Source organism: Cavia porcellus, unplaced genomic scaffold, assembly GCF_034190915.1.
Source record: "Cavia porcellus strain 051 isolate PalLab524CR breed Dunkin Hartley unplaced genomic scaffold, mCavPor4.1 scaffold_29, whole genome shotgun sequence".
Classification (NCBI taxonomy): domain Eukaryota; kingdom Metazoa; phylum Chordata; class Mammalia; order Rodentia; family Caviidae; genus Cavia; species Cavia porcellus.
In genome coordinates, this window is record NW_026947512.1 from 16876984 (window position 1) to 16896953 (window position 19970).

Sequence of the window (19970 nt, forward strand, 5' to 3'; positions counted from 1 at the left end):
TGTTTATGAAGTCAAATGTGCTCCACTCACCTCAAGCCACAAGAAGAAAGCGTACAGAAATGCCAAAAGAGAGGATGCCCAAGAGCTGGAGAATGGTCACCTTGGGTCCTTGCCAAGGCTGGTGGTGACCTTAGAAAGCCATGAGCATCCCCACCTCAGGCCCATGGCAGGCAGGAGATGGCACCAAACCCCGTGCCTCACCGCATGCAGCCCTGGTCTCCAGCCGTGCCAGGCTCATTATGACTCTCGAGGTTTCAGAGTTTGTTAACATCATTAAAGCCTCCATCCTGGGCAGTGAGCAGCAGGCCCATCGTTACAGATGTCTGCAAGAGATGAATTTGGCTAAACGGGCTCAGTGCAGAGTCCTGGGCACGGGCAGGATTAGTAGGCACAGTAATGATTCACCATATGCTTGTGCTGAGGCATCTATCACTCAGCAATTAGGCTAATGTCGGTTAAAAGGCCCTGCTTAGTCCTGTAATCAGCACCCCACAGGTCTGTGGAGGGCCTCATAATGGAGGAACAGGATGATCTCTGGGCTGCGGGATGCTGGTTAAAGCTGCTGCTCATCCCTCCTGGAATAGGGGATCTGTGTGAGGCACCCCCAGTTCATGTCCTCTGACCCCTTACTTCTCCTCTATGATTCCTGTGACCTCAAACACAGCCAGATGGATGTTAGGTCTGTGTGTTTCCCATGACAGGAAGCAAGGCATCCTCTCTGTAAGCCTGCAGGAGATATGATTGGGGACAAGAACACTGGGCTGGCCCAGGAGACTAGAGGTCAAGCTGCTGATAAGCTAGGTGACTTTGAGTAAATCGCTATGCTCCCGATTCTCAGAGATCTCATCTGGAAAAAAGCGTGTAAGAATAAATCTTCTCTACAATCCCATCCATGGCCTTTAAAATGCTGAAGCAGCAGCTGCATGGGACCTGCAGCTCCTCCATTAGAAAGCCAGAGTGTCTCCAGAAGCCCCCATCAAACACACGTCCAGTCTTCCAGTGTCGAAGATGGCCAGGGGCTTTGTCCAGCCCCTCATTTTACATAGAGAATACCAGCATCTCTAGTTCTCTCTTCCTAATAACACATGAGGATCCCAGATCCGCAGGGAGAAGACAGGAGACCTGAAATCGAACCATGGGGCCCAGCTTACAAGGTCTGGAGGAGAGAGTGGTATACACTACAGCACAGCTCCCAGAGCCATAGGAAGCCATCACTGCCCAGGATGGAGGCTTTAATGATGTTAACAACCCTCTGCCAACATCCTCACCTCTACTGTTGCCTCCATGTCTGTTCCATTCCCTTCCCAAAGGACATCAGAGTGTCCTGCTAGGTCCAGTGTGGCATGGAGTGGTCAAAGGCATGGGATTCAGGGTCAGTAGCACCCAGTAGCAGAGCCTGAGGGTGGCATCAGCTCCTGTGCTGGGAGGCCTTCCTTCCTGTCTTGTTTGGTTCTTGGCATTGTGAGAGTCCAGCATGAGCCACGGCATGATTCTCGGTCCTCTCTACAGCCCTTTTTTGTGCCTTGCACCTTCCTTTAGCAGCCCTTCCCAGGAGCTCAGAGGAGAAGCACCCACAGCAAATCCATGCCAGGCCTCTGCACCCTTCTCTGAAAGCTCTGGCTCCCAGGAACAGCTGCCTGGTCTCCTCAGGACTGTAGTCAATGCCGAGACCTCCACTTAGACCTTTCCAGTGGGCTGCGGCTGAGCACACCCTTCCTTACTAGGTCCCAACTAAGGAAAGGGCACTGTGGGCGCTGTGGGCAGCTCCAAGGCTCCCTATAGCCCAGCTCCTGGCCATTCCTCAAGCCCATCCAACCAGGGGCACTCAAGTGACCTCGGTCTCCTGGTTGCTTCTCTCCCAGGCCTTTGACCCTGAACTCTGAGAGAGAAACACCTTCAGAAAGTTTCCCAAGAGGCCCAAACCCCCGCAACCTCCGTGGGGGCTGCTGAGAGCTCTCCTTTCTTGACATCCCAGGGGACCTTCATGTGCTTTCATATTTCCTCTCTCCCTGAATCTTCACAGGCAAGGATTTGTCCCTCTTGTTGCTTCTTGTTGCTTCTGGGAACACCCTTCCACGGTGTTCCCAGGCAGCTCAGCCCCAGTATTAAGGAGGGGAGCTTGTCTCCTTCCTTTTGTTCTCTCCCACAAAAATTGAGTGGCTCCCCTCAGGAGGGTAAAGGAGAATGGCGGGGACCTCAGACAGGAGCAGGCACTGGCCTCTGGGAGACAGGATGAGAGCTGCAGCAGGTAGCAGTAGTGTGAAATTAACCACACATCATACCTTAGATTCAGCTTCTCCAATACTCCACTAATGAAACGCAAAGTGACAGTTACACGTCGATTGTCACTCTAGTGTTTGTGCCTGTTTATAATTAATTTCTTTATTCATAGAGAAAAGGAAAGGAGAATAGTCTTCCGTCATATCCAGTACTTTCTGTGGCATCTGATGGGCTAAACATAATAAGACAGTTATTGCATGTTAAGTAAATATTCGCCAGGAGTGCAAGTACTTATTTGGGATTAACTGTTATGAAGGAGATGGAAACCAGCAGCGTGCCGTGCATGTGAGCACACAGCATATTTGTTTAATGCAAATTTTATTACATCGAAATGAAATCTCTGTTTAGTTACCTTCCTTCCTAGAGAAGCTTTTGAGATAGCATTACTCTGCTAAACACAGATCTTTCCCACCGTGCCAGGATAATGCAAGGGATTAGCAGAGAGGGGGTCTGTTTTTCTGTCTCCCCACTAAGCAAACCTACCAGGGCCACCAGAGAGCTCGGAACTCTTAAACAGGATGAGAAAGCAAGGCAAATTCTTTCTACCCTGCATTCCCAGCCTCCCTTGCGCTGAGCCTAGTGGCGCTCTCCTCAGGCCCTGCAGGTCCAGGAAGGTGGTCCCAGAAAGAACCTGATTTCCTGAGTCGCCACCTTTCCAAGTGGCTGCTGTGCCTAAAGCAACCGGTGCCTGAACATGCTTGTGTCACTCATCTGAAGCACCAGGGAAGGCACACACAGAGAAATGGATCTGGGCTGCTGTTCCAGGAAGGGCAAGCACACCTCCCGGTGGCTGTCCGGGAGCGCCAGACATGACTTCAACCTAGGGCTGGTCACACTCTCGCCTCCCAGCCTGTGTGCTCAGCCTTGATTAAGTGGGAGCCTAGAATCCACTGCAGCCTAATGGACTCCTCCTCCCCACTCCCTTTCCTCTCAAGGCTGCAGGCCACACTCCCTCCTATTTTCCCAGGGGTGCTGACTTTGCTGCTCTCACTATCTCGGCAGATTATCTATCCCCTTCTTAAAACTCACTGCAGGAAACTGTCCACAATTGAATCAGCTTGGCACTGAGGCCCTCGCTGCCCTTCTAGGGAGGCTGGGAGAGAACACCAGTTAAACTGCAGACCCTGCCTCCATCTGTTGAATGCTTAGTTTTACGCTATAAATCCTGGGAACATATCCAAGACTAGACATGGGGGAACACAAGCTCAGCCACAGAATTAGGCAATGTGGTGCATCAGAGGCATAGAAATGATCAGAAGCTTTAGATATGAGCCAATCCGACCTCCCACAGTACAGATGTGACTCAAGCCCAGTGAGGGAAAGCACTTTATCCAAGGTCACACAGCTAAAAGATGGCTGGGCTCCTTGTCCAGCACTCTGGTCAAACTGCGGTGAGATGTTCACTGGCGGGCTCCTTGTCCAGAACTCTGGCCAAACTGTGGTGAGATATTCACTGTGACTGTGACCGATGAGCAAGCAGGGCAGGGATGGCAGCTTTTGTCAAGCCTCTTACTGGAAGGTCTGCTCTCTCCTCAGGATTGTCTGCGAAATGGGCCACGCAGTGGTGGGGACCCCCTCCGGGCCAGTGCGCCTCTGCATTGGCGAGTGCAAGCCAGAGTTCATGACCAAGTCCCACCAGCAGTACACTTTTGTGGTGAGTGAGTGCCCAGCGGGGCGTCTCTTGAACACCCTCCCAAACCAGGCACCTCCGGGCTTCCTACTGTCCATGGAGGAGCCTCAGAAAGGCAACACGGGACCTCACTGCTGGCAACCCTGTCTTCCTCTTATGGGTTGGACTCGGGTTGTGCAAAGCTGTGGATACTCCAGAGTCCTCAGTAGCCCAGGCCAGAGTTCTCAATACAGCAAAGCAAAGCCTTTCTTCAAAAATGAATTCAAGACAATAGATGGGGACAGCTGCCCTTAGTCCCTCCAGCATTACTATCTTAATTCCAGTCTAATGGGGACACATGGTCAGAGAGACCTAGTTAATCAGGGCTAGATTTATCCCACATGCTGTTTTCTGCCAAGGATCTTTTAAATGGAGTTTTGGAGGAGCCCCTTAAACTGAGCAAGGACAATGCCTCTGTATGCCACATGAGGAAAGGGGTACGTGAGCCAGCTGCTGTGTGTCAGTGCAAGCACATGCACACGCATGCACATTCATGCATCTGACAACATCCCTTCATGCTCAACAACAGGTAGTAGCATCAAAGAAGTTCTCTGCAAGGTTGGTGCTAAATTCACACTGAATCAATAAGTTCTGAGGCTCTGGAGTCTGTGGTTGTTAAATTCATTTGGAATCAATAACTTCCTTCCAGGGCCCTGAGCTCCAAGGCCTAACACTTGCCTACACTGCCACATCAAGTACTTCATTAAAAAGTGTTAACTCCAGCAGATGGGGTCAAACCAGCCTTGCTAAGAGTCTTGAAAAATCATTAGGCCACAGGATTTTCTACTCTCTAAAGCATTTTATTGCTTATTTTAGATTTTGTCTTCTCATCTTGGCATCTCTGTCTTTACCTTGCACTTTTCTTGCTCGGATTGGAGAATACCAGGACCTATCTGGAACCAAGATTCTGCACCTTGCACCCCCCTCCCAAACATGGAAGGGTCAGACAGGGAGCAAGCTGTAGATGTCAGAGATGGGAGGAGCTTTGGGATAATCCTGCCCACCTGCCTTGCTTGCTAAGGAGCCAAATCCCTATCTACAAGAAGCCTGAGACTTGCCTCAATCCCACCACCAGTGAGGGGTAATGCAAACTAGAATTCATGCTTGTGCAGCATTTCAGTTAAATGCACTGTGCACTTCACTGCCCTCCAGGCAGAAGTAGTACTTTTGTACACAGGGCAGCTGCATGGCAAATTTTAAGCAAGACTAAATGCTATCACCTAGCACGTCCACTGAAACATTCCAGCCAGCAGTGTGCCGTCCGCCTAGCGACGGGTATTGAAGCCATGCCAAATGCTTGCTGCACTGGCAGCTTAGCACTGGGACCCTCGCCTGCTTGGGGAGAGACAAAGGATATGCACTCAGGTCATTTATGAAGGGACACAGCTTCTCAGTAGCCCAATCTAAGCAGGTGTGCTTTCTTCAGCCCTATAGATTTTGTGTCAAAAAATCAAGACAAGCTTTAGATAGAGAAGCATTTTCAAATTGTTCTCATTTGTAAACTAATTGATAGATTAGTCAATGTCACTCCACTTTCCCCTCAGTGTTATGAGCATAAGACTCCCCAGGGAGTTCATTAATTCCAGCGCACAACCCTCTGCCTTCCCTGGACTGACTCTCCAGCAGGAAGCAGAGAGCACTGGGGAGCGAAAAGAGCAGAAGCACCTCCCTCCCACCATGAGGGCAGGGCCTCCTTCCAGCCCCAGGTCTAGTCTTGTGTGCAAATTGTGAGCATTTCTCTGCTTCTTTCCAAAGAACCCTTCGGTGCTCTCACTCAACCCCATCCGAGGTCCAGAGTCGGGCGGCACCATGGTGACCATCACGGGCCATTACCTTGGAGCCGGAAGCAGCGTGGCAGTGTACCTAGGCAACCAAACCTGCGAGTTCTACGGGTGAGATGAACTTGAAAGCCAGCTAGAAGCCTGTGTATCTGGGACATGTGTACACGTAGGCCTGCATGTGTTCACATGTAGACCAATCCCTTCACCACTGTGTTATTTGCTACACGGACCAAACTACCATTCCAGCCCTTGTGGAATGCACACCATCCACTGATCAGTGTACAACCTGTATAAGTTGGGGCATAATTACCTCTCAAGGTCATTGGAAGTGAGGACACTTCCAAGTGAAGGAGACAACTAGGAGTCCTTCAGTCACCATAGGACCAAACATACATTGAGTTCCCCTTCTGGTGCACAGAAACACAGAGGCTGGGTGGTTGGGTTTTATAAGCACACAGACCTATGCTCAGAGCATCTCCTGTGCATAAAGAATTGCAAGCTACAATTGTCAGTGCTCCTATGAGCCCTGGGAATGCAGAGTCTCCTAGAAAATTGTAAAGATCCATGGCTGGGATCCAGTGTACTCAATGCTGTCCACCCAATAATCTCTGTCTTGCACCATAAATATTACAAAAATGAACACTGGTGCTTATCACTGCACATATGAAATACTCGACTGTTTGCTGACAACCTGACCAGATCAAGCACTGGTTAGTCATAGTCTAGAGAAATCCAAAACACGGAGCTCCCCGTAGCTCATGGAGCCCTGTGCCTGCCCCATACTTTCCAACCCCCTTCCCCCATGTGCATCTCCCCTCATTCAACCAGAGCTAGGTCACAGATGAAAAGAGGACACTGATGGCCGTGGATAACAGATGTGTGCCCATAACACGGAGCACAAAAGAACAGCAGGCCACAAACAGGGAGATAAACTATGAGCAGATGGAAGAGGAGGCGGAGGGAGGGGGCAGAAGGGAGGGGGAAGGAAAGAGAAGTGAAACAAATCAAGCTGCAGTATGTACGTGTACCAGTCCCCATGGACGAGTGTCTTTATTAGTTATCCCAAACTTATACTAATAAAAAACAAACGAGCACTTCCTGGGATGGAGCACTCCCCTGGGACCAATGGAGCTCCTTTTCAAACCATAGGGGCACACCTACTGCCCGAATCTTTCTTCTCAACCTCGCACTGTCTCCCCCTCAGGAGGTCAATGAACGAGATTGTATGTGTTTCTCCACCATCATCCAATGGACTGGGCCCAGTTCCTGTTTCGGTGAGCGTGGACAGAGCCCGTGTGGATAACAGCCTGCAGTTCGAGTACATAGATGACCCTCGGGTCCAGCGCGTAGAGCCCGAGTGGAGTATCACCAGGTGAGGCAAGGCTGGGAGCAAGGCTCCTGTCCCACGCGCCACATCCCTGAAGCCAGCGCATGGCTCGGCAGAGGGTGCCCAGGGACCAGGGTTCACCATGCCAGGTTTGGGGGTTTTACCTAACCTGGCCTCTTGTTCCCAGTGGCCACACACCCCTGACCATCACGGGCTTCAACCTGGATGTCATTCAGGAGCCACGGATCCGAGTCAAGTTTAATGGCAAAGAATCTGTCAACGTGAGTAACCAGTTGCTCCCTATGCATGTCCTGCTGGACCAGGACCCTTGGATGCTGGCAGGCAAAGCTGGCTCCATTTGCTGAGCCTGGAATCATGACGCCAAATACCTGAGCCTTACAATGACTGTTATAATTACTGGCTGCTTTCTTGTCAGAGAGAGAGAGAGTGAGTGTTTGAAAGTGGTAGCTTCCAAGCTCATACAGCACCAAAGTGGCCCTGTTTATACCATGTGTACTTTGAGTTCTGATGAGAAGTAGTGTAGGGGTGGAAAAATTTCTCGACTGGAAGCAGGACTCTGCTCTCCATGAGCTGCACAATCACAGTCAAAGACATTTAACTTCTCTGCTCCTGCTGTAAATAGGACCATGCACCCCATCTCACAGGCCTGCTGCGTACCAGGCCCTTGGCCAGCCCCTGGTAACTTAATCCCTGAGTGTGGATGATTCTGACCTCAATTGGGTACTAATTGCTGAGATAACCAAGTGAAACATTTTCCTTTATTTCCCTTTGCAGAGCCATGTCATTTAACCCTTTATCCAGTATAGATTTTTGTAATTTTTAAAAATTCCTCTTAGGCATGTGCAGAATCTGTTACGTTTTGTATAGCTTCCAGTTTCTTCTAATGGCTTCATCTCACTCTTTGCAGCCAGTATTTTCTGAACCATTATTATAATCTTAATTTAGTCCAGAAGATGCTATTTTGGTAATTATTGTTTCTCGTAGGAACAGAGCTATTAGTGTTCTGACATTCAGGGGATTAGCAAGGCTAAGTTGGGAATGTGGACGGTGGTTTTGTGTCTCTCTTCTTACCCCTGACATGTCTCCATGGTGCCAATGTCTGTTATTAACAATGGCACTCACAAAATGAGATAGTATGCTAGATAGAACATTGGAGCTCGAAATGTCTCAAGGGTCCACTCATTGCATAATTGGGGAAATTGAGGCCTGACTGGCTAAATGGCTGGCTCCCAATCATAAAAGTGACTGCTAACAGGGCCATGTTTGAACCCAGCATCTGTATTCTCCATACCTAGGCCACAGGAAGTTGTAGGAGGCTGGCATTTGCACAAAGACAGAGACATGCGGCACTGATCCTCACAGGTTAGACTCCAAGAGAAGCAGCCATGCCATGTCATAGGGTGACTGGGTGAGCGGCAGGCAGCCAAGAGACACAGCAAGAAGGAGAATACGACCAAAGCCTCTGCTGTGGTCTCCACAGGAAGCAGCAGGCACAGTGGGGCCAGCAGGCTTAGGATTAGCTACTTAATTTTAGTGGGCTCTGCCTGAGCACTGTCCCTAGGTGTCTGGCACCTGATCCTGTGGTGATGAGGGCAGTGGGCAGTGACTGGGAGTAGGAGAGCAGGTGAGGAGGTGCTGGATGGTTGGGCTTGTGTGTTCTGGACACACTCCTGAAAGCCAGCCCTTTGCCATCTGTGGGAATCAGCCAGCCCCGTGAGGGTAGTCTCTCCCCAGCTAGCAAGGCCATGGGAGTCAAACATTAACTGACAGAAAATAAAAGCCACACAAAAGCACCAGAGAGCAGTGTGGAAAGTGAGTATGCAATCGGAAGGGCGACTCTCAGCAGCTCCAGGCTTCATCCTCAGAACCTTTGGAAGAGAGGACAGGGTGAAACCTCACATGAACCAAAAGACTTGGTGTAAGATCAGCCACCTAGTCTCCTCTTTCCTCATGAGAACTCAGCTGCAGCCCAGACAAGAGTCTGCTTGGCTTTATTCCCAGCCCTTCTCAGCCAGGGCAGTGTTTTGCAGGACCAAAATATAGCTCCAGCTTCTACAGGACCAGCATCCCTCAGCTTCCATTGTGAGCTCCTGGAGGAAAGGCATGCAGCTCCTCCTAGCCTGACCTGCACTCATGACCTCCACTCTGTGCTCTGTTGCAGGAAAATGGGTCCACTGGGCCCTGTCTCATCCTCCACCACCTGGGCCACCCCTCTTCCTAGCCTTTGGATTTCAGGGTAACCCCAATGGATAGTGAGGAAGGCCAGGCAAAGCCACAAAACCCAGAGGAATGTTTGGCAGAGAAAGTGCCGAAGCAGCACAGGGCAGGAAGCACACAGGCCTCTTGTTTGGGGCTGATTTGCTTATTCATAGAGCAGCCTGGTGTAGGGAAACTGCAGGAGTGGGAAGAAGAATTGGGCAGGGACCTGGAGAGGAGCCCCAAGACAGGTGTCTTATCTGCAGATTCCGCTCCCTGGCGAAACCACGCCTCTTGCTCTTCCCATGCCTCAGCATCCCCAGCTGCAGCAGGAAAGACCCCAAGGGGCTGCTGCTGTGCATGGTAAAAGTGGTGGGGACAGGTGCTGACCCCTTCTGTAGCACGAAGCTACAGTGGGCCACTTTGTTTAAACTCTCTAGCTCTTTTGAGAAAGAGAAGATTAAGACTTGGACTTGAAGCTCTGACATCATCTCTAGACACAATCTCTATGCAAGTGGCAGCTTTTTCGTAATTGCACACACAGTTTTGTTTGTGGACATGAAGCCAGAGTATGTGTATGTTGGACAGACACACACGTACCGCCTGCCAGGACAGCCTGTACTTGGGTGATCTGAGTTCTCAGAGGTGTCCTTGGCTGCTCTGGGATGCCCTGGCTCCCAGAACTGAAACCAAGCTGTGCAAGTGGGGAGCCAGGAGGAGAGGGGGGCAGGAGGCTGGGTCTTCCTGTAGTTTCTTCAGTCTGTCTGCCTCCACAGGCAGCCCTAAAAGTGACTAACAGAAGAAAGTGGCACAGATTGTGCTAAGCAGTGGAAACCCATGCTAGGAGTTTAAATGGCTGACCAGAGTCTACAAGAGAAAAGGGACATGGTAAGCTCAGTGTCAGTTCCAATCTCCTACCCTAGTTCAGGGTCAGAGTGCATGATTAGAGAAGAAAGGGGGTCCTGAGTCAAACATGCAAAGAGTTGCAAGATCCTGTTTAGCCACCAGTTTACTTTTCAAGCAGGGCAAGGAGTTTACCTACACTGCATCCTCTCCCCAACCCTACTTCACATGCCCCAACTACTCTGGCATGAAGTAGGCACTCAGTGCTGAGTGCAGGAATGAATGAGACCAAAGGACACATGCGAAAAAAAAATGCCATGCCCTTTTCCTTAAGGACCTAGCATGTGATGAAGAGGAGCAAGCCACCAGTGATGTCCAGCCAGATGGCAGGGGTGGGAAGCGGGCCCCACCTCTGCCCCTAGGAGCCTGGCATTCAAACTCTGCTCTCTGGGCCCCTAGGTGTGTAAAGTTGTGAATGCAACCACCCTCACCTGCTTGGCGCCCTCTTTGACCACCGATTACCGCCCTGGCCTGGACACTGTGGAGCGGCCTGATGAATTCGGGTTTGTCTTTAACAACGTCCAGTCCTTGCTGATTTACAACGACACCAAGTTCACCTACTACCCCAACCCGACCTTCGAGCTGCTCAGCCCAACAGGTGTCTTGGATCAGAAGCCAGGGTCACCCATCATCCTAAAGGTATGGGCCACAGTGGGAGAGCAGCTTCACCCACCTGCGCGGGTGGACCCCAGAGCCACCATCTCCTTGTAGGAGGAGCTCGCTGTTAGTTAGCAACTGAGCCTGCCTGCACTCTACAGCTAGATTCTCAGCAACACTTTGTGTTTGTTGTCAGAAGCTATGAGAACCTTGGGTTCGGCGGGCCCTTGGGAGTAGCTATTTCCTGTTATGAGCCACTTCTGTGCTGGGTGACCTCAGGAGGCCACAGTCTCCTGGTGCTACCTCCCCAGGAGTGTCACTGCCCAGCTCTTTCACTGCAGTCTCATCTGTCCTTGTCCTAACTTCCTTTTTAAGTGTCTTGTTCCCCTGTTTCTTCCCCCATCCCCATCCTCTCCAGTTTCTTTGTCTCCATTTTGTTTCCGCTACATGGTGGCCATGAAGTGCCCCATCCAAAAACCTTACCATGGAATCATCTATTGGTCTTCGTCTGGCCGCCCTCCCTCTACCTCCTTCATCTCTTTTTAAGTAGGTGGCTCATAGCCATGTGTCCATGTCAGTTCTTCCTGCTGAGGCTGCTGTTCTCTACAGGGCAAAAACCTCTGCCCTCCTGCATCCGGAGGGGCCAAACTCAACTACACAGTGCTGATTGGGGAGACTCCGTGCACCGTCACCGTGTCTGAGACACAGCTGCTCTGTGAACCGCCCAACCTCACGGGGCAGCATAAGGTCATGGTGAGTGAGCCCCTCCTTCTCTCCCCACCCACCTCTGTGCACGAGTGCTCTGTCTTGAAGGCTGTTCCTTCCACCCACTGCCTGACTCCTCTCTGCATCCGGATTGGTGGCTGTCACACATGTATGAGGAGGAGGGAAGATGCCAGGGCGGGAAATCACTGTAGTGGTGGTCTTCGTTTTCCTGCGCATACTGAGAGGATGTAATGGCATGCCAGGGCTCTCCACCAGTGTGCATCCGTGTGTGTACTGTGTACAGGTTCATGTAGGCGGAATGGTGTTCTCTCCTGGCTCCGTGAGTGTTCTCTCCGATAGCTTGCTGACCCTGCCAGCCATCGTTAGCATTGCGGCCGGTGGCAGCCTCCTGCTCATCATCGTCATCATCGTCCTCATCGCCTACAAGCGCAAATCTCGAGAAAACGACCTCACACTCAAGCGGCTCCAGATGCAGATGGACAACCTGGAGTCACGTGTGGCTCTGGAGTGCAAGGAGGGTGAGCAGAGTCTGGACAGCCCCTTGTCACTGGCCTTGTCATTCGTCTCCTTGCAAACAAACCCCATCTTTCCTCCTGCTCTTCACACTGCCTTGACCTCCGCTTCCCAGAATCTCACTTTCTCATAGGTCTGGAGCAGCCCTTTGAAAGAGGCTTATGGTGAGGCCTCAAGTCCACTTGCCTGCCCCTGCTGTGACTCCACCTACAATCTAGCCCACTCCCCACCCCCAGGAGCCCCATTGGCTCAGAGTGCATCCTCCAAGTCGAAGGCTCAGGTCCCTGGTTTTTGCAGAGGCATCTGTGAAGTGTTGGGAGCAAGGGCATTTATAAAGGCAGGCAGGCACCTCCCCTCCTTTCCACCCAGTCACCTCCCAGGGTTTGTTTTCTATTAGTACCGCAAGGTGAGCTCTCCAAAAGCCCTGTGGGTGGCAACCCTGGCCATGGCTGTGTGTAGGAGTAACAATTGTGTTTTCTTCCATCTCCCAGGCAGCCACAGCCATGAGGTGACAAGTGTACCTGGCATTCTCTAGGATTTAGGACTTGGCAGGTTTTCTGAGTAAACATCTTGATTAGGAATCAAAATATTTCTCCTTTTGCTACAAACAACATTATCAGAAACAAGGGCTCTGATGGATCAAAGGGAAGGGCTGTGCTGGGAAAAAATGAGGCAGAGGCTCGACCAGCCCTGCAGAATATGACCTCAGAGATGGGGCTGCCACTGGGGTGAGGCTTCCAATGCCTGCACTTCCCAGACTCGCCTGTTGGCTCAGTGTCCCATCATCAGGACTGCTCAAGGGATTGCATCCTGGTTTATCCTTTGAAAAAGAACTGCTGTCTGCCCATTCCGGTTTTGGTGGATCTCCCAAATGTTTCTTCCCCTGTTTTTAATCATCTTTAGGATCTTTACCAAATGATTCCAGTATGATGTCCTTCCTTCTTTTTTGCTTTTTCTGCCACACTAGAATATGTTCAAAGAAAATCAAAATCATAGATAAGCAAAGAAAATAGAATATATAAAAATCAACCATCCTCTCATCAGCTAAGGAATGCAGTATGTTATTAGTGCTCAGTACCTAGATAAGCAACTCATAAAGCGAAGGGGTTTAGCTCACTGTTTTCAAGGTTTCAGCCTGGAACTGTTGGCTCTGTTGCCTTTAGGCCTGTGTTAGGTAGTACATGTGGCAGAAGTACATGGTGGAGCATAACCACTCTTGTTATTGCCAAAAAGTAGCAGAGCAGAAGAGGAAGAAGTGAGGGTCCTCTACTAGGCGTTTTTGTTGTTGGTTGCTGCTGGGACAAAGTACCCGTTAGGTACAATTTAAAGGAGTGAAGATTTATTTTGGCTCTTGGTTTGAGAGAGGTCAGTCCATGTTTAGCTGGCTCCAAGGCAGAAGATGGTACATCAGAACAAACTGGTGGAGGAAAGCTGCTCAACTCATGGCATCCAGGAAAAAAGAGACAAAATAAAGGCAGAGCAAGAAATACTGCATAACCTCCAATGGCGCACTCTGATGCCTCTCGCCTCCACCGTGTCCTCCGTAGCACAGTCAGCAGTGAGCTCATCAATGTGTGAGCGCAGGCCCGCTTTATCTAACCACTTTCCAACAGCCTCCCAAAACATTAGATTGGGGAGAGACATTTCAGATTCAAATTGTAACAGGTCTCCTGGTCCCTTTCAAGGGCTGGCTTCCAGTGACCTAAAGACTTCTCAATAAGCTCTCCTTGTGAACTTCCCACCACCTCCCACTAGCACCATCTGGGGAGTAAGTGTTTAATACATGGGCTTTTGGGGGAGACAAAATCCAAATTATAGCAGGCATTCTAGAAATGATTCTGTGCCCGTCCCCCAGTTCTGCCCTTTTATCTGCCTCTGCACCCCAGGTCCCCTTCCTTCACTATCATCTCCTGCTAGCCTCTCCCCTAACTGGAGCTCCCCTTGAGTCTCCCTATCTTCACTCACTCTCACAGCTTTTGCTGAGCTCCAGACTGACATCAATGAGCTAACCAGTGACCTGGACCGCTCAGGAATCCCCTACCTGGACTACCGTACCTATGCCATGCGAGTCCTGTTCCCTGGCATCGAGGATCACCCTGTCCTGCGGGAGCTGGAGGTAATGCCTGTCTCCTTGCCCAGCCACCCTGCAGGGATGCAGACCCACATTTCCCAGGAAGTTCAGATGGGTCCCACAGACTGAAGCCAGGTTAAGAGTGTGCTATGGCTCAAAGAATCTCACAGCAAGAGCCCTATTGGGTAAGTCACAGCCAAATGAGCACCCTAGTAGCTGGAACAACTCCAGGGTGAGGTTTATTGTTTGCCATTTGTAAATTAATGACTGAATTAATAACAATAACTTGCCTCATTCTAGAATGGGTTTAAGGTAGTTCATGAAAGATAGAAGACTGTGCAGTTTGCTCCTTTGTTGGTCTGTTTTACTGAGGATGTCTGGTGGGCTTCCTCCTGTTGTATCCTTGGGGGAAGCCCACAGTGTCCCCTTAGAGAGATGCTCATGGAGCCCAGTCACTAGTCTAGGAGGAAGCCAGAACAGAATGTGGTCCTCACGAAACAGCCATTCCTCCAACAGCATGGGTGAGGGGTTCCACAGGACTCATGGGAAGGGTGCCTAGCCAGCGTCCTCACCAGCATACCCTCCAGAGAGCCTGGGCTCAGAGCAGTCTCTCACCATCCCTCCCAGGTCCAGGGGAACGGGCAGCAGCATGTGGAAAAGGCCCTGAAGCTCTTTGCCCAGCTCATCAACAACAAGGTCTTCCTGCTGACTTTCATCCGCACACTAGAGCTTCAGCGAAGTTTCTCCATGCGTGACCGTGGCAATGTGGCCTCGCTCATCATGACGGGCCTGCAGGGCCGCCTGGAGTACGCCACTGATGTCCTCAAACAGCTGCTGTCCGACCTCATTGAGAAGAACCTGGAGAACAAGAACCACCCCAAGCTGCTGCTGCGGAGGTCCGACCCACAGCAGGGCGAGGGAGGGTGGCAGCATTTGAACAGGGATGTGGCATCTCACTAGACAGGCACCCAAACCACACAGCAAGATTCCCAGTATGCAGAAATGGCACCTCACAGCCTATACCCATAAGTGTCCTCAGAGCAGAAGCTGATGTCCCAAAAACTACAGTGTCTTAAGCAGCCAAGTGGGCATGGTGTGTATGGGGACCTCACCTTGAACCCCAGCCTTGCCACTTGTTGGAACTATTGCTTAGTCTCCTCCTAGACACACAGATAGTAACACCTACATTGTCTTTCCCTCCCTCCGCCTCTGAGCTGGGCTGTCCAGCACAGGGACCACTGGCCATGGGAAGCTATTAACTAAAATGAAATGAAATGCAGACTTCACTTGCTTGATCATCCCGGCCATATTCTCAGTGGTTGGCTGCCCAGTGCTACCTGTGACTGGTGGCCACCATGTTGGCTAGCACAGGTAGAAATCATGCCCATCTCCACTAACACTTCCACTGCCTGGCACTGAGCAGCAATGTGACACAGCTTCTGCAGCTCCTGGGCTGGAATCACCAGTGTCTAGCACTTGCCTTGCTTGCCATTTTGCTGGCACAAGGAAGAGCTACAGACCTGGCAACCCCTTCACCTACCTGCCCACCACAGCCCTGGAGCCCGTCTGGCCAGCAGGGGTTAGAAAGAGCCACCTCTACTCTCAGTTCCTCCTCCTTAGCTTCCTGCTACCCAGCTCTCATGCGTCAGGGGCCCACGTGGGGTGAGGAGGGCGGGAGCATGGCTTTGTTTTACGACTGCTGAGCCCCCATCCTGCCAATCTAAGCTTTAGAAACTCTTATTAGGAAGCGTTGTATTTAAATTAGAGCTAATCTCAGGCACAATGCAGGGAGAGGTTGCTGGGAGGGCCCTGGGAGAAAGCTACAATTTTTTCTACTGTTGTCACTCTCTCCCAGGCCCAGGTTGCTGAGCAGCCCTAGCAAATGCCTGGGATTTACAGCAACCAGAGGTTATAATTTGCACCACGTGCAGGCAGTTAAAATACCCTTCCAGCATCTCCATCGACAAGGGTCTGTCACAGCAGCTTGGTTTCTTCCCAAGTCCCCAGATTCACAGCCCAAGGATGGGACGAGGGAGGGGAGGGAAGGTGCTTGCAAAACCAGAGCCCCTGCTGGCTAAACTCAAGCACTGCTCTCTACCTGCCAGGGTTGGATTGGGAGCCCACACAACAGCGGTAATGTAGGCTAACATTTGCACAGTGCTTCCTAGAGCCACTTTGAACATCTTAACTCTTTCCACTCCTCACTCCTGTATGAGGCACCGATTCCAGTATGCACATTTAGAAATGAGGAAATTGAAGCCAGAGACTCACCCAAGGTCTCACAGCCAGTACCTGGCAGAGTCAGGATCTGAACCTGTGACAGTCAGACTCTGACTGTTGGGAAGGCAGATGGCAGATGTGCAAAGCAGAGTTCCAGGCACGCAGGAACCTGCAGAGGAACAGGAAACCTCAGTTCATCGCCCTGAGGCCAGAGAGAGTTGGGGTGGGGGTCTGGTCCTTCAGAGGCCTAGGGGATGGGAAGGATCTATAGACCCTGCCTTAGCAGTCTGGGATGAAGGCCCCAGCCCATCATTTTCACAGGAAATAAAAGCTCAGAAAGAAACTTTCCTAGACCCAAGCCATATCCTAGATCCTGGTACCACTGGCCTAAACTTGGCCTCCTGTGCCAGCACTACATTTTCTTGTTGCCCCCATAGCAAGCTCAGGCACTGTCCATGACCCTCTCTCCATAACCCCTTCCCCTGTAACCACTGCCTCCTCCTGTCTGTCTCCCAGGACTGAGTCTGTGGCCGAGAAGATGTTGACCAACTGGTTCGCCTTCCTCCTGCACAAGTTCCTGAAGGTGAGAGGGACCCCAGCCCTCAAAAGCAGTGACTCCTTGGCCTGGCTGCTTCCAAGCCCTCAGTGCTTTGATCCCCTCTCTACCTCTACATCCCAGGGGCACTAAGGAGAAAAAGGGTGCAAGCCCACACTTCCCGTGCCCCGCTATATCTGCAGGAGTGCGCTGGGGAGCCTCTCTTCATGCTGTACTGCGCCATCAAGCAGCAGATGGAGAAGGGCCCCATTGATGCCATCACTGGCGAGGCCCGCTACTCCCTGAGCGAGGACAAGCTCATCCGGCAGCAGATCGAGTACAAGACACTGGTAAGGGGCCAGTGGCCGGCAGGGGACAGCCTGGTACCACTTGCTCCACCCACACTCTACCTGCTCACCCTGGAGCCAGGACATGGGGCCGGCAGAGGCTGAGGGACAGTTCAGGGGGAGCCCAGGGTTATATTAAGTGTGTGGAAGCCCCTGGCTTCCTTCCTTCCCTGCCTCATCCAGGGAGCTCTGGGAGCTCTCAGTCTCCATTTACTGTGGGTAACACTGGGGGAAGAGTGGGAATCTGTTGATTCCTAGTGTAGAAGCTTGAGGAAAGGGAATCCAGTCCTTGACCCACCTGCGACTCTCCCCAAATCCCTCAGGAACCGCATTCCAGGCAGTCTCCCCAAAGCCATGCAGGAATTAGGAAGGAGAGAGCCAGAAGAAGGGGTGGACAGGAAGTTGGGAGGGACTGAGGCACAGAACAGAGCTAATCTATGGAGGGCACCAGCAGAGTAAAGAAGACCTCCAGCTGCTGACATACATCCACCTTGCAGATCCTGAACTGCGTCAATCCTGACAACGAGAATAGCCCGGAGATCCCGGTGAAGGTGCTGAACTGTGACACCATCACTCAGGTCAAGGAGAAGATCCTCGATGCTGTGTACAAGAATGTGCCCTACTCCCAGCGGCCCCGGGCTGTGGACATGGACTTGGGTAGGAGGCCCAGTTGTGGAATGTGAGGGCACGAGAGGGGCTTTCCTGGCTTCCCGGAGGTTGTCCAGACATGGCAGGGTAGGGATGAGGCCAAACGTGCCCTCCCAAAGTGTGTGTCACAGGGTAATACATGGAGGGCACTTAGAGTCACCCTGCATATAAACTGTGTGGACACAGCCATCCCTAGGGAGGCCCACCAGGTTCTCCACCTCCTACATAGGCCTGGCCACCTCTAAACACTGCCATTGGCACCAGCTCCAGGGCACCAGGTCACCACATGCCTACAGCAGGCCCAGACCAATGATCTTGCCCCCTCACACTGCACCTGCACCACCCCTCTCCGCAGAGTGGCGCCAAGGCCGCATCGCCCGGGTGGTCCTGCAAGATGAGGACATCACCACCAAGATTGAGGGTGACTGGAAGCGGCTTAACACACTGCTACACTACCAGGTGAGGCCCCTGTTACTGGCTGGGCACGGGGCCTTCGCCCAGTGTGGTGCCAGGCCATGGGGGTGGAGTGGGGGTGAGCTATGGGCCCTCAGCATCCCAAAGTGATCCCTTCCTTCTAGCCTTTGCCATAAGGGCTCAAAGCCTAGGGGTGGGTTTGTTCTCCATTTCTTCCTTTTCCCAGAGCCTGGCACAGTGCTTCTCAGCTCCCAATGCCCCAGCAATAACAGAGTTCTCAGACTCCGCCCTCTGAACAGGTTTAACTGACCAGGGTAGGACTTCGGCATGCCTGTCGGGGTCTCCAGATCTACAGGAAAGCCTGCATGTGGGGAAGTCCTCACCCATGACTGCCACCTGTCAGTGCCTAGAGAGTCCTCTCTCTGGCTTTGTCCTCCTGCAGCTGAGCAGTGGGCTTGACGCAGCAGAGAATCCAGAGGCCTGTCTTCAGGTCCTGCCATCCACTACCTTATGTCCCTGAAAGAGTTGCTTAAACTGTCTTCCGCTTGGAAAGGGGGCTCCTAGGAACCCCTGTCCCACTTAGAATGTGGACTGGATAAGGCATAGCCAATGACATGTGTGTATATTGAAAGACACAGGAAGCAGTCAAACCACCCAGCAGGACATAAGACCTAGCAGCACCCCTCTATCCCCGGGAAACAGTCAAGGCTGGTGCTTGGGGAACTCTAAGATTAAGCACAGGTAGACAGATTGGGACTCAGGGAAGATACTAAAATAGAAACGAAATGAGAGACGCCAAGGGAAATTAAGCCAACTAGAGGAAGCGCCTCAGGCTGCAAGACCCAGGGGACTGTCTGATTAATAATATCCTCCCATGTCCCTGTCTCACGAAGGGAGACATGCAGAGGGGCTGCGAGGCTGGGCTTGCACGCATAGAGCTGCCAGTGACCAGACTGCTAGGAGCCTGGAGCTGGGCTAGAGCCTCAGGGGCACACAGGGGTACCCCAAATAGTACTCCATCTCTCTCACTGGCCTTTGTCCCCCATGCTCATCGCTCCCCTGGACACCAGCCCACACAGAATGAATGTGGTGTAAAGGAAGAGCTAAGACCTGGGGAGCCTCCTTTTAAACCCCCATCTCCCCAATCACTGGTGATGCCACTTTAATCTCCTTCCATTTTGGGCTCCTCATCTGCAAAATGGAAATAACTGGCTGGTGACTCTAAGAAGGTGGTTGGAAGTATTAAAAATGAGGTGAGGTGTGTGGAATGTGTATGTACATGTAAGGTAGCTCTAATCACTCCCTGTTCATTCTGTACACAAACACACCCCACCCCACCCCCACCATGTCACATGGGAAACGCATCCAGCAGAATAATTGTAATGAACCAGTTAGAACTGAATAGGAAAGTACAAAAGAGACTAGCACCATGCCCAAGTCCTGTGTTCTTTGTGGGCATGAGTGGGGACTTTCTGCTCTGTTTCTGGTGTTGTAATGCTTATTACTGGGCTGCCCATCCTACAGCACCCAAACAGAAGACTGAAACCACATGTCCTTGCAGTGCTCATCATGCAAAGCATTTCCAATTCCCTGATGTCATTTGTCATTCATGTATTCATTCATTTATCAAATATTTACTGAGCTTTACTGAGTATGAGATAGTCTCACATGCTAGCCCTATGTGGAAGGGATCCCAGGGTCTCTTTCCTTTGGGAGACTTTA

General features: G+C 51.5%; 1 protein-coding gene across 1 annotated transcript in view; it reads left to right on the forward strand.

The window, feature by feature from the left end:
• The window catches only part of Plxna2 (plexin A2), a 193335-nt gene that overhangs the window by 163108 nt on the left and 10257 nt on the right, over window positions 1-19970 (forward strand). Inside the window, exons 14-26 of the mRNA XM_003474768.5 lie at window positions 3817-3934; window positions 5705-5841; window positions 6935-7102; window positions 7245-7338; window positions 10577-10816; window positions 11384-11527; window positions 11784-12018; window positions 13987-14129; window positions 14712-14980; window positions 16821-16887; window positions 17043-17189; window positions 17684-17843; window positions 18190-18293. Coding sequence (XP_003474816.3) covers window positions 3817-3934; window positions 5705-5841; window positions 6935-7102; window positions 7245-7338; window positions 10577-10816; window positions 11384-11527; window positions 11784-12018; window positions 13987-14129; window positions 14712-14980; window positions 16821-16887; window positions 17043-17189; window positions 17684-17843; window positions 18190-18293 — 2026 coding nt within the window. The remainder of the gene's footprint in view (window positions 1-3816; window positions 3935-5704; window positions 5842-6934; window positions 7103-7244; window positions 7339-10576; window positions 10817-11383; window positions 11528-11783; window positions 12019-13986; window positions 14130-14711; window positions 14981-16820; window positions 16888-17042; window positions 17190-17683; window positions 17844-18189; window positions 18294-19970) is intronic.